The sequence below is a fragment of the Condylura cristata genome, unplaced genomic scaffold, assembly GCF_000260355.1.
Source record: "Condylura cristata isolate star-nosed mole 26May11 unplaced genomic scaffold, ConCri1.0 scaffold00011, whole genome shotgun sequence".
In the NCBI taxonomy this organism is placed as follows: domain Eukaryota; kingdom Metazoa; phylum Chordata; class Mammalia; order Eulipotyphla; family Talpidae; genus Condylura; species Condylura cristata.
The window spans coordinates 27,965,539-27,979,951 of NW_004567112.1; the positions used below are offsets into that span (position 1 = coordinate 27,965,539).

The 14,413-nt window shown below is 41.2% G+C and overlaps 1 protein-coding gene across 1 annotated transcript in view; it reads right to left on the reverse strand.

Annotated features, from left to right (window-relative positions):
- Nucleotides 1-9,207: 9,207 nt before the first annotated feature.
- The window catches only part of LDB3 (LIM domain binding 3), a 54,365-nt gene continuing 49,159 nt past the window's right edge, over nt 9,208-14,413 (reverse strand). Inside the window, exons 13-14 of the mRNA XM_004681053.2 lie at nt 13,176-13,291; nt 9,208-9,840 (exon numbers count right to left, since the gene is read on the reverse strand). Coding sequence (XP_004681110.1) covers nt 9,751-9,840; nt 13,176-13,291 — 206 coding nt within the window. The 3' untranslated portion in view covers nt 9,208-9,750. The remainder of the gene's footprint in view (nt 9,841-13,175; nt 13,292-14,413) is intronic.

The following is a 14,413-nucleotide window of genomic DNA, read 5'->3' on the forward strand; positions in this document are numbered from 1 at the left end:
GTAATTAAGATACAAGTTCTGCTTGAGCTTGAGTCGAGCTCAGTTCTTCATTGCAGCCTTAGCACAGGAATTTTGCTTCTCCAAAAAGCCTTCACTGCCCCTTCCCAGGCAGTTATATTTCCCCTGAGTACTCCTGTCACACCCAGGCTTATTTCAATCATTTAACTGGTGTCCTGCATCTGAAACGAATGCCCAGCATAAGTGTGTGGAACACATGATGTTATAGGGTATCTTTTCCAGAGTGTAAGATTTATTTAACAATAGTTTGCAACCAAGGGCATATATCTTTAGCTGAAATACTAGATTATGAAAGAAATTTCATGACTGCAGAGCATCCCAAGAAAATACATGTTTGTTGTTTGCTTTTAGGTCTGCTTTGCAGAAAAGTTGTAGGTTATGGACAAATGATACTGAAACTATATGGTAACTTGTCTATTTTTTCCATCAGACTGTAAGCTCTGTTAGGGCAAGGATTGTGCCGCACTTGCCTCTAAATTCACAATACTTAGCCCAGACCTGACTTAGAATAGGGGACTTATGAATGTTTGTGGAAGTGAAGTTGATCCTCTGTCTTCTAGTACTTTTGGGAGAAGATACTATTTCTTCTGTAAGAAGAATCTTGAAAATATTTAAGTGACAGAACTTCACATCAAGTATCTATTGGAAGTAATACAGTCCTTGCTATAGTTCTTGGGAATGGTGTTTTACCTATCTAACTCTGACTTCTCAACTTGATAAGGCATTGGGGTCAATAAGAAAAGATTCAGAAAGTACCAAGCACTGTTCTTGGCTCATAGAAATTGTATGAAAAAGAAGTCCTTAACATTAAGAAGGCTTTTCTGCCTTTTCTTTCCTTTACATTAAGTCTAGAATTTTAAGTTAGGGATTATTCAAATAGAAGGTATAAAAAGGCAACCTCCTTAGGAGGTACAAGCTGTAGAATCAGGGTTCATTTTAAACAATGTCTCAGTCAGTGATCTTATTTATGCTCCCAACTCCATGGCAAGATCCTTGTTCTTGGGACAGCCCTAGACAAATATTGCCAGTCCCTAACATAGAGCAGAGCCAGGGAATAAGGATCTCGAAATGACTGTGTCCTTCATTCTGTTGGTCTGGGTCCAGAGTAGCTTTACCAGGAAACTAATGACGTTAAGCTTCAGGGCCTCTCACTTTCAAAGGCCTCTGTGAGACAGGGAGTTGCTAGAATGTTCAGTTTGAGAGGGGAAGTCAAGTTGCAGTCAGGGAATATTTCTGCACAAGCTTTTCTGTAACTTGCCTAAAGATACTGCATAAGACAGAGACCCAGAGATGCATGACTCCGGTAATTTGTTGTGACTCTTCTTTCCCATTCTAAATGAACAGTTTTGTAAATAAATTTGTTTTTGAGATTGTGTATTCTTTTTCTTAAAGATGGCCCCACAAAACCTATATTCTAGGATGAATCAGTTTCTTCTCCAACCTGGGCCTACTTTTCTCCAAACCTCCCTGCCCTACAGCTCACCAGAATGGCATAAGCACATGAGGGCAACTCTGCAGTGGCCCCTGAGAAATGCCCCCATGCGCGAGAGAATCACCCTGGCCACATGTGCCTCGTCTCCTACCCCAGGCACACCCTAATACTTTCTACCTGTTCCTCCTCCACAAGAGCGGGGACTCTCTAGCATTCTCAAATGCTTCAGTAAGACAAAAAAAGGCTTCTATTAGCTGTCTTCTCTTCTGAATCTTAAAGCTGTTTTAAAACAGTATACTACTTTTAGATAGCAAATAGACTTTGGAATAAGAGTTAGAAAGGGAATAAGTGACTTACAAAGGAAAAAAGTAGTCTATAAGAAATGACAATAAAATGTTTTGGGTTTTGAATAGAATTAGTTGTGAGGAAAGGAACTTGGTTCCCATCTGTGTGATAATCATGATAGCTCCTTTTTACAGTCTATGGGGGAGGGGGGGAGGATGTTATCCAATGTGTATGCACTATGGAAAAGTATTCAGTGTTCAGTTTGGTTAATACACAGATGTGCTCCAAATGGTTTTTCCTTGTGGCTGTTTGTTATGTGAACAGGTAAAAAAGAGATTCATAAAGATTCAGTTATTAAATAATGTGAAATGCAAAAATATGTGAAAAGTTTGATGAGAGGATGCAGCCCACAGAGTGTCCAGGATGATGGAGTGTCATGGGAAAGCAGGTCCTCAGCAGGTTAAGAGGAGACTGGAGAGGTTGGTGGGGTCACATGTGAAGGCCTGGTATGCATATTCTCTTGGGCTCTAAGAAGAGTTAGTAGGAAAGTAACTTATGAGTGTTAACTAGGGTCGTTTATTTTGAAGAGATTTCTATAGCTGCATGAATGGGTGGGGAGTGGGTCGGGGTGAAGGCAAGGGCTGCTGGGAAGCTGGTGAGATAGCTCAGAGAAAGAGGTCAGAGGCATCAGGGCGTTCTGAGGATAGAATGGAGAGAGACTCAACGACACATTCAGGAAGTAAATTTGGCCAGCCTGTGGTAATTAGTGGTTGTCAGAAAGAGCAGTTGCGGGAGAAGAAAGACATGTCGGTTGACTCCCAGATTTTTAGTTTCAGTGACTGGGTGGTGCCAGCAATTCACCCAACAAAAGAATATAAGAGAAGCAGTTGGGTCTTAGGGTGGCAAATTCAGACAGCGACAGCTCCAGAATCCTACATTGAAGAGGTGGGATTTGCCTTGAATCAGTTACAATAACAAGTACTGTCTTACTTAGATTGTATGTTTAGATAGTATGGCACACTCAAGGAGAGTGACAGGCTTGGGACTATGGAGTGTCTATCCCCTATCATCCTGAATTCAATACTGGACATTTGATCATGAGTGACAGCAGCCCAAATTTTAACAAACTCATGGATAAATGAGAAATTTGTCAAACAAAGGGAGGCCCAGGGGCTCCACCCTAGAGCCTCTGGCAGGCAGAAAGAACCCCCACTCTTTCTCATTTCTCATCTTGGCTTCTCAGGGCCTGTGGGCTTCTTTCTTCCCTATGGCAAACAAACCCTCACTCTGGAGGAAGTGGAATCCTGCACACTCACACTTTTTCAGCTCAGGTACCAATGAAGGATCTCTCTCTCTTTCTGTCCCTCCACTTAAACAAAACTCCAGGGGCAGGTGCTGGTTGTGTTCTGATTGTTCACAAACCCAAACTTGCTTCTTGAATTAATCACTGTATCTGAAGGGGCAGGGTCTGTACCAGGTGACTAGGATAGGCCTTCCTCAGCCTATGAAATATGGATGGACTTGGAGGTGGCTGTGGGCTTCCAGGTGAGGAATAATATTTGGTGTATGAGGTGCAGAGAGCTACACTGTAGATGAAGAGGTCTCACTATTCAAAAATATGGTTGATGGCCTTGACAAATTAATGGCAGGGGCCCTCCCTGGTGGCGCAACAGTTTAAAGGAACTAACCACAGCCACCTCAGCACAAGTTCAATCTCCAGCCAGGGAGGTGACCCACATGGCACAGCAGACCTCTTCTGACTCACCCACTGCTCCCTCAGCAGTGTACTTTGTCAATCTGCCTGTTCTGCTCCCCACTCTGCCTCTGGTGAATGCTCTCATCCCCCATACCTCTGGCCTGTACCTAGGTCTGTATGAACAAGTAAATAAACCTTTAGAAAAAAAAATTAATAGCATGATTTATTCTACAAGCTCAACAAATAGATTAACTCATGATCATTATTATTCAGATAACCCCTCACATGTATTTTTATAAAGATTTAAGTATATAAGCACAGGCCCATGTTTCTCAGATTTCAGAAACTTGTGCTGTGTCCTACCTACACAGAATCAAGGTTTCCCAGGCTCCAAACAGCAGGAAACCTTAACGGTGTTGTCATAGTTATCCAGAGCTGCTTCAGAAACATCAAAAGTCTTATAAGAAAAATAAAATTTATTCTTCTGTCAAAAGTGAGGTTCTCCAAGTGTAGTCCACTATTTATTTTATCTCTTTGCAATTGGTTAGCATTTCAAGGCATTCTCTAGTGAGTCTGGATTACAAAGCCTGTTGTGCTCTCTCTCCCTCCTTTTACCCTCTCCTGACCTCTTCTCTCAAGCTTTGTGCCTTCACAGTGCCAAACCTTTACATTTCCCTATCTGAAACCCTCTGTCTCAAACTTTGGTATCGCTGGCTTCTTTCTCATCAGTCAGACCTCAGCTCAAGTGTTACCTCCTAGCAAGGCCCTCCCAGACCACTGAACATATCACTCTGCTATATTTTCCCAGAGCAGTCACGATCTCAAATTATGTGATTATTTAGTACTGGTCATTTGCTTATCTCTCCTCATTGAATGTAAGTTCTGTGAAAGTAGAAACTTTGTGTTGTCATCCTCTATCCCTACAACAGAGCCTAATCACTCAGTGAATGTTTGTAGGAAGGAAAGATAGACTGTTAGGATATTATCAGCACTAAAGAGAAAAGATAGGAAGGAAACTTAAGTGTGTTTTAAGCAATAAAAGAAGCCAACCTGGGGGAAGGAAGGGAGGGAAATGCATGGGACTATGGTGGTGGCACAGGGGTGATCTGGTGATGGGAAACCCGCGGGGATTACAATTGAGATGAAAAAAAAAATGTGCAAAATGATGTAAAAATAAACTTTGTAATAAAAAAAAAAAGAAGCCAACCTGAATAGGCTACTACTGTGATTGCTATCACATGACATTCTGGAAAATGCAAAACTATGGAGACAGTAAAAATAGCAGTAGGCATCAGGAGTCAAGGAGGGTAGAGAGATGAATAAGTGAAACACAGGGGATTCTCAAGGCAACTCTGCAAGATAATATAATACATTTATTCAAGCCCATTAACGCATAAGCGTGAACTCTAATATAAGCTACAGGCTCTGGGTGATGATGTGGCCGTGTGGGTTCATCAGGTATAGCCAATGTACTACTCTGCTCCAGAATGCTGATAATGAGAGCGGCTGTAAAGAATGGGACAAGGGCTATATGGGAAATGTCCGTAGCTTCACCTTAGCTGTGAATTTAAAACTGCTCTAAAAAAACAATCAAAAGAAGAAGGTATGCTACCCAAGTTGTTAAAGTGGTTTTAATGTATGAGTAGAACATTAAAAATGATTTTTCAACTTTAGGATGGTCCTGGAAGAGCTGGGCCTCAGGAAAGCCTACACCCAAACTTTAGGCAGGGACTTCCAAATTAGAATTCCAATTTCCATGCTCATGTGAGTCAAATGGGTTTCTTCTTAAGGGACCAAGTACTAACACAGCACCTGCATGTGTACTTGGAATTACTAAAGGTGGCTATCATATACATGTTTCCTAGGCTAATATAATCCAGAACCCATTCTTTATGTCATGTCTTTATCATAATGACCCATGCTCAGGTTAATGCCAATGGTACCCTGGAAAGCAGCTTTAAATAGTCAAAATCCTTCTCAGAACTAATGCCACATAACTTAGTTGATTTATTTTGTTTGATCATTCCAACCCACTAGTATTTAAGTTCCTAAATTAGTTTTTTGTCTGTCTTAATCACTATTGTACTCCTAATGTGCAGAACAGTGTCTAGCACATAGTAAGTACTCAATAATTATTTGTTGAATGAATGAATAACCAAATTAACAACTTTTATTTTGTCTGCAAGCCCTTAGTGAAGAGGGCAGAAGTTTTAGTATGAGTCCCTAATACCAAATTCTGGCTCATATTTTTGGTCTATCTGTGTAGTCTGTATTCTTGCTTCTGTTTTGCCCAATGTATTTTTTCTGGAAGAACAAGTCGGAGGAGTTGGAAAAATGAAGCAGGAATAAGAGCCTTAGATACTGATCACACTCTGTTGGTGATAATAGTCAACATTTGAGGGGATATTTTTTTTAATATTTATTTATTTGTGCATATAGAACTAGGGTACAGGCAGAGGTGCAGGGGCAGCGAGAGGATTCACCAGAGACAAAGTGGGGAACAGAACTGTAGACTGAGGAAGTATATAGCTGAGGGGAGCTGTGGGCAAGCTAGGAGAGATCTGCTGCACCATGGATCACCTTCGGCCAAGGATTGAACTCGTACTGAAGCAGCTGAGGCTTGCAGTGCTGCAGTGCTGCACTTTAACCTGCTACACCACCAGGGAAGGCCATCATCAAAATTTGTATTGCAATTTTCTCCCAAAAGTAAATGCATTTGGTTCTCGAAATAACCTGGTGAGGCAGGTGTTATTACCTTCACTTTCAAGTAGAGAGATAGGCTTAGAGAGACTTTCCCAGTATCTATCACCCAGGTGCTCTTAGATCAACCTTGATGTAAACCCTGATCTAGTAGCCAAGTCAAAGTCCATGTTTATTCCATGGCACATGGCTGCCTCCCTAGCTGGTTATATGTACTGGGCAAGCTACTTCCCCTTTCTGGACCTTGGCTCCTATATCAGGAAAATGCCCAGACAGTGACTTAGATTCCGCCAACCTCAAATTTTTTTTTAAATTACTACACTTTAAGAAGCATTAAAATAATAATGAGATTTTATTTCTTCTTGGAATTGCACAACTATTTCAAAATCTGATTCAAGTGGCTAAAAATCAACATTCGGTGGGGGGGGGGGAATCACTTTCTTTTTAAGCAATGCCTAGAAACAGAATATCTTGAAAATGAATGACCTGATTTTGTTAAGCAGAGAACCCTCAGAAGCAACTTTATTCAATTTTTAAAATTTTCCATGAGGTTTTTCTCTATCCTTATTTCAAAACAAAATACGTGAAAGAAAATTTATCAACTTTTCTAAAAGTGAAGCCATCTAGAGCAGAAGAGAAATAAATAAATCTGAAATATTTAATAACCAACTAGCTACATAAATAAACCTCTCCAAAAAAAGAAGGCAAAGCCTTGTCTTCAACTTATTATTGACTGGGTGAATTTGCTTTGTATGCAAAAATTTGTATTATTCATCTACCCTTGTCTGTCTCAATAAGGCAATTAAACTGTTACTGAGCCACACAGCTGACAGAGCAAGTTATGTGTGTTTCTTCTCTACAGAACATTTGTTGTCTCAAACTTTTATTAGAGAATAAAAGAAAAATACCTTCACAATGTCACATGAAAAAATATTACACAGAAAAATCTATATTGCACATCCATTTTGGGTTTTATTTTGCTAGAAAGTATAATTCACACGTGCCCCCCCAAAACATGCAAGATATTTTTATACACACCTCTAACGTGCTACATTCCACTTCTGACATCTGAAAATTAAAAAAAAAAAAAGAGCAAAAGTATCTGCATTGAAAATTTAACATTATAAAAAGCTAGATTCCTAATACAAACACTGCAGTTACAAGTCATTCCATTGCAAAAGGTTAATGTATATTTATAAATGCTAAATAAATGTCAACAGTGAGGAAATAAGAACCATAAATCCAAAATGAATCCCCCAAGACAAACCTAAAAATTGTGTTTGGTGTTGTAGGACATCCATTAGAGTTAACTTAACTAACTACAACCATAACCACTACACGACACCGACTGATAAAATGGAGGGACCCATTCTCACAACTACTTCCTTTCCTTGCTACCTTTAACATGCTTTTGCTTGGTTGATTCAGTTGTGTTTTGGTTAAAAAAGTAACAAAAAACAGGTCCTCGGAGCATATAATAGCTTGAGGTGTACAAAAACCAGTTCAATAAATTATTATGATGAAGTTTTCCTTTGAGATATTTCACTTTTCATTTTAATTATCATATACTCTTCAATAATTATATGTGTGTGTGTGTGTGCCCATGCACACGTGTGTAAACCCTTCAAAAAGACATTTTGGAAACTTAACTCTAGGGAACTTTTTCCCCTTTCCTTGAACCCAGTCCCCAATAATTTAGTAGATTTTTTAGAAACCTGCCTAGAGCTTTTCTGTACAGTAAGCAACATCCTTGTTCCTGTGTATTTGAACTTTTCAAAAAACAGCAGAATGCTCCAAAGTGCTTGTTTGCAACTCCTGAAAAATCTCCAGGCTCTTGCAGCAGATTTCACTCTGCCTGGTGCTTTATCTTCACTTTCTCACTGCACCAAAGGTAAAAGAAGGGTCCCTGGTAGGAGCACATTTATGTCCCTCCTGGTGCTCCCTGGAGGAGGCTGGCTTTGCCTCCATAAAAAAAAAAAAAAAAAAAAAAAACAGGGACACAGCTACTTTCTTCTCCCTTGGGGACAAGGGACAGGCTTAGGTAGAATGGCAGTTCCCTGGCAACCTCAGAAGAGAAAATATCCTAATGCATTCCCACAAAACGTTTCAAACGTGCAAAGAGAAAACCTAAAACGGGTGAGGCGAGAGGAGCTGTGAGTTGGAGGCGTGCATAGGCACTGAACTCAGGGGAGGACGTCCACTCAGACTACCTGCTTCACTGTTGCTTTCAGTGAGCATAATGGCAGCACTTTCCCAAAGGGAAAGGGACTACCATTTGCAACCTCTAAACTAATTTTCTCTATTACCCAGCTTTAAATGCTTACTTAACTCAAACTACCATTCGTATCTTAAAGAAGTTTGAAAACCCAAGTCAGTTTCAATACATACTTAAGTACTTGCTAGATCAATTCAGCTCACAAGTTTTCAACATGTTGGCCAAAATGGCAAATAAGTGTGTATCTTTTCCTCCTGCAGACGACTGTAACTGGCATGTGTTCAGGGTTTAAAGAAATCTGTGAAGGATGGGCTTGCTCTGCAGTGAGAGGTCCTGCCAGGCCATGCACTTAGACTGAGGTTGGCGGAAAGCACAGCTCCTCTTCTCCACCTGGAGCTCTGGGCATGCTTTCAGACTATTCTGCCATCCTTTTGCAGATGCTGTCTCTCTTCTTTTCCACAGGACACTAGGTCTGCTAGGGGGAGGGTGCTGAGGGAGACTTCACAAGTGAGCAGTCATGTAATTGGAGTAAAATTCATGCCCAAGACTAGACATTCATGCTACTGAACCACCCAAAGCAAGACAAAGGCCACCACAACCCAGAGTGATTAAAAATCTCATCTCTCACACAGCAAAGCAAAACTGAAAAGAAAAAAAAAATCCCATTACAATTCAAAAGGGAGCTAAGCTTTCTGGGGTTATTGGCTGTTCCAGACTGAAAGAGGGTAGGTGGGAGCCCATCTCTTGTCAGCTGTCTGCAGAGAGAACCGGAGCCCCTCACAAAGCCCTATCAGCTGCCCAGTGGCTCCCAGAAGTCATCACTGGGGATGTCTGGGCTCCCTTTAGAATGTTCAAGTCTGTTCAAGGTCTGAAGTCTGATGTGCAGAGGTAGCTCCATGACGCTAGTAATGGAATAACACTTCCTTTTTTGGTGAGGAAAGTCCAATTGGTCTTAGCTAACAAGCTCTCAGCTATGGCTCTAAAAATACCCTGCAGTGAGTACTGTTTGGCACTTTGCTTTGCTTGCCAAGGAGCACGAAGAACTCACAGAATGCCTCCCATTCTCCACAGCTGCTCTGAGCTCTGACCCTGCTCTGGTGACCTCAGGGGAGGGGATCACTTTGGGAAAGTTACCTATTGTTTTTTCACTTCTGAGTTCTTGGAATTCTGCCCTAAATGTGTGAAGTACAATTCCAGCCCTGGATGAATGACTAATTTGGATAAGAACCTTCATTGGGCTTCTGGTCTGAACTAAACAGAAGAGAGGACTAAAATTATACTTCAAAAGGACTCTTGCATCCTTCCTTTCCCCTTACCCCCCAAAAGAAACATCAGTCCCCTTGAATCCTTTGTTGACAGCAGCAGGAGGGGTCGTGGTCTGACTGCAGCAGATCCCAGCGCTGCCTACACATTGATGGCGTGCGCGTGCTTCTTGCAGAGGGGTCTATCCTTCTTGGAGTAGAATGGCTGCCCCTCCAGATTCACATGGCAGACCTGGGACAGAGAGCAGACAGTGTGAGACAGGGCTTTGCCATCTTTAAGACAAGGGGAGGGACATGAGCCAAAGCTTTTAGTCACTCCTGCAGACAAAGCATTGTCGCATGCAGATGGGAGGAAAGGAAGAAACTTTTCTCCCCAGTACCAGTTCTCAGTGACTAAAGCAGTGTGACTGGATTGAACTCTGTAATATTTAAGATTTCCAGAGAGGAGCATGGTCTAAAACTCAGGATAACTTAATTGAACAGAACAGAGAAAATATACACAATGAAGATGCCTAATGGATGCTATCCAAGGTATATAAATTCACATGTCGGTATTCACTGAGAAGGCTAAAATGTAAAACATACCATCAGTAAACTAAGAAACATGCCTGAAAAATGATTCTTGCTAACAGCGTAAGGAGAAATAAAACCTCTGGTGGGATTTTTTATTTATGAAATAAAACCAGAGAGGAACACCTATTAATCTAGCAAAATAAATAAAATGGAAAACACTCAGGGTTTTTTTTGTTTGTTTGTTTTGTTTTTACCTTTTCCCTATAGTCAAAAAGTTATTTAAGAAGTCAGAAGCTAACAGTGTGCACTACTGGGTCATGTGCAGCAGCTCAGTCTTCTGGAAGGGGCATGGCAACAAGTAGGGAAACCATAAAGAGGTGCCTGTCTGAGCCCCTGCACGCCATGCTGGAGAATTTTATCTTACAGAAACTATTGCACAGAATAAGAAAGCAACACACATGCAACTAAAAACTGAAAACCACTTTGGGAAGATGATTAAGTAAAATGCCTCCGTAAAAAAAAGAGAAATCAAACAAAAACTGCATTCAGGAAAATATTACATTTTTTAAGTCAAAATCATATACCTCCAGGGTGACAACATATGGGTACAGTTTGAGGACAGAGACACCAATGAAAGTGGTGAGCCAGAGACTAACTACATGGGAGGCAACTGTGAGTGGTCAAGCGAGGCTCCAGGCATTGTATATACATGGTCTCATCAGCGATCATTTCTCAAAAAACCCTCATGGAATGAGTATGACTTTTCCATGTTTTGCAGAACCCAGGTGTTTTGCTTAATTCACATATCTAGTAAGTTACAGAGGGGAGGATCTATGTCCAGGGGTGCAAGACTCCAGGTCCCAGCTAATTTTACCCATGTGTTTACCTAGGCCTACACACTTATACAGGTGGTCCTCGGAGTTTGGGGCTGTCGATATGTAGGCTGGCTCTAGGCGAGCAATGTGACAATGTGTCAGTTAGCTGGGTGGTCACACTAACTGGGGTGAGCTCCACCTCAGAGAGGACACCAAGGACTCCTAATGGGGAGCAGATTTGGGCCACATACAGGATATTGGCATCAGAGGTATATCAGACGGTCCTTTTCTAAAGGACAGAATCTTCCTGGTTGCTTTAGACAGATCTTTTGGGCTGTGCTCAGACTGGAACGTGTTTATAATATCAGCCTCAACAACAGTGAACTTTCCTGCTTCTTTTAGTCCTTCTGGTCCTTTTGTTGTTGCTACTCTCAGCCAAACATTGCTGGCGTGAAGGAGACCCAGGCTGACCTTTGCTTTCATTCCCTTTCCATGTGACACAGACTTCTCATTAGCCTGCCCTCAGAGAACAGGCCTTCTGTCTCTCCTGGACCTTCTCCAAGTCTCTTGGATTCTTCTAGAAGTTGGGTAACCAGACTTGCAGGCAGCATCAGACAAGGATCAGACAAGCCATGGCTTGAATATAAGGGTCAAAGAGCCCTGGGCAGTGCCTTGCTGAGCATTGACTCTGCAGGGGACAACCCCAGCCAGTATATTCATATTGTCATCCCTTTTTTGAAGAGGAGTTTCTCATGTATCTAGAGGACTCTAAAAGACAACTAGAAAATCTGCTTAAAGAGCTAGAAAATCAGTGTTATGGACTACTGTCTCCTCCCAAAATTCATACGTTGAAATCTTAAGCCCTAGTCCCTCTAGCCAACTCAAAACAGGAACAAAGCAACAACCATATTTGGGAATAGGATCTTTCCAGATGTAATTAAGATGTAAATTAAGATGAGGTCATGCTTGAGTATGGTGGGCGTTTAATCCAATATGGACCAATGTCCTTTTAAGAAGAGAAGCACACAGACACGCACACACACAGAGACACACACACACGAAAGACACGTACACAGAGAGACACACACACAGTAGAATGCCATGAGGAAGGCAGACATACAGGGACGATGGCCATGTGAGGACGGAGGCAGAGGCTGGAGTTGGGCAGCTGTGAACTAAACAACACCAGAACTTGCTGGCAACTACCAGAAGCTAGGGGAGAGTGTATGACCCTGCTGGCCCCTTAAATTTCTAGCCTCTAGAAGGGGGACAGAGTACATTTCTGCTGTTTAAGCTTAGCCCTATCTGTGATGCTTTGTCACATCAGCCCAAGCACACTCATCAATCCAGTGTACCCCACAAATGGTGGTATACAGAAGTGAAGTATAAAACCTGAAATGCACTGCAGTAAACTTTATGACTAAGGTTATTCTATGTCGTAAGTCTACAAATTATTCAAATTTAAACCACATGGATATTTCACACATTCCCCACATTTACCTTTGAGCACTTCTGGTTAAAAAAAAAAAAAAAGGCTAGAATAGCACATTGATTTACCAAAATACATTTTAGCCAATTATAGATTTACCAGGAAAGACAGACCATTCCTGACTCTAACACAGAGTATAAATGTCAGCAGCCTCATTGCAAAAGAAAATGCCAGTCTCATGGTAAAAATGATTTGTCTGTTCAGCAGAAATAAATTGTACATGGTTAATAGTTAACATGGGGCTTATCTTCTACAACTATATATGAAGAATAGGACCATTTGGAAAAATAAAATGATACTCTGTCCTTTCTAAAGGTTCTGTCAAAAGAAACCTTATCTGAGCTTTCCATAGGGTCAGTTAATGAGCTTCCATTTAGTGTCAATGGTGAAAATTTGAGGGAAAGCCCTAGAACCACAGAAGCCTCCCTCCCTACCCCCTCTTTTAAATCCAAGTATCCTTCACTGTTACTATCATAGAGAACATCTCTGGTGAAGCAAGCTGCAGGTCTGTCAGCCTTCTCTCTTGTTCTTAATGAAATGAAGAATAACAAAAAGACACATTGCTTTATGAATTGTTATTAGCAATAAAGGTTCACTCAATTGTGACACATCAAAGCATCATGGTATTGACCAGCTTTTAAAAACCATCAGAATATCAGGATTGAAAGGAATACAGAGGAGGATAATTTGGCTCATACTTGGTCCCTCCTGTCCCCTCTCAGGAAATCAGAACCCCAGATAAAAACATACTGCACAAATGAAGCAGGTGTCATGCCAGGTGTGCCCCAGGGCTTCAATAAACTTGTCACCAGCCTCCACAGGGAAGTCACATCCATGACACTTGGTGCTGAACAGGTTGATGTAGTCTGAAATGAAAGCAGAGTGAAGACAAAGCATCCAGGCAATCAGGGGAGGATGACGAGACCCAACACCAGAACAGCCCTCAAATCAGGAGCAGTGATTCACCTAATTGGTTACTTTCATTTTGTCACAAAATACTGTTACATGACTGTTTATTCTTTGTTTTTCCAATAATTTGCACTGTGTGGTGTGCAGATTCACCACCATGTGTTTATTTATTTGCAAATATTTTCTGGAACTCTCAGCAAGCTGGTTTTTTCCTTTGTTTCTGTCACCTCTTCTAGCCCAAACAGACCAATCCCCCCAAAAGAATTGTCTTCTCAACAGCTATACTGATATTTGGACTAATTATGGCCCTTTACATTTTAAAAAGTTATAGAATGTTCTTTGCCTCACTATCCCTCTGTCATCGGGCATTTATGTTACTAACAAATTTTCACTACCAGGAAGTGTTTGAATTACTTTATTGAACGATGTCCCCCTGCACAAAGATAGTCCAACCAAGGAGATAATAAAAACTGTGTATAATACTTTACAGCTTACCAAGCATTCTCACATAAATGGTATTCACTGGTACCTCAACATCAAGTTCTATGTCTCCTGTTTTCTTTGCACAGCTCCTAGCATACACGTGTTGAATGAATAAGTGAGTAGATCAATCAATGAATCAATAAATCAATCAGCCTATCTTCACAGATTCCCTCAGAAATTGAATATTGTTTTTCTGTTTGTTTTGTTGATAAGGAAACTGAAGCAGAGAGGCAAAGGGTCTAGCTAGGATCACACCCTGGATCCCTTGTTTCATTGTACCCATCAAACAACTCTTACAGATTCTCCTAGAAGAGTTTGAAGCCTGTTACCCAGCCTTCATTTCCTCAGAAGTGTGCTTGTCTCACACAGCTCTGCAACAGCTGGCTTTTTCTTAGAGGCATTTTCTGCTTATATTGACTTGTGGGCAGTATTTCTGCTTACCCATGCTGAGGGGGAGTGTGCTGTGGTCATTGCAAACTGAAACTCGGAAGGGAGAAATAATTGGGTTTAAGTCCCAGCTCTGTGAGAACTTTGTTATTTTATTTTTTTCTATGGGATGTCTGAACTTTATTTACTTTTAGGAGGAGGACTGATAT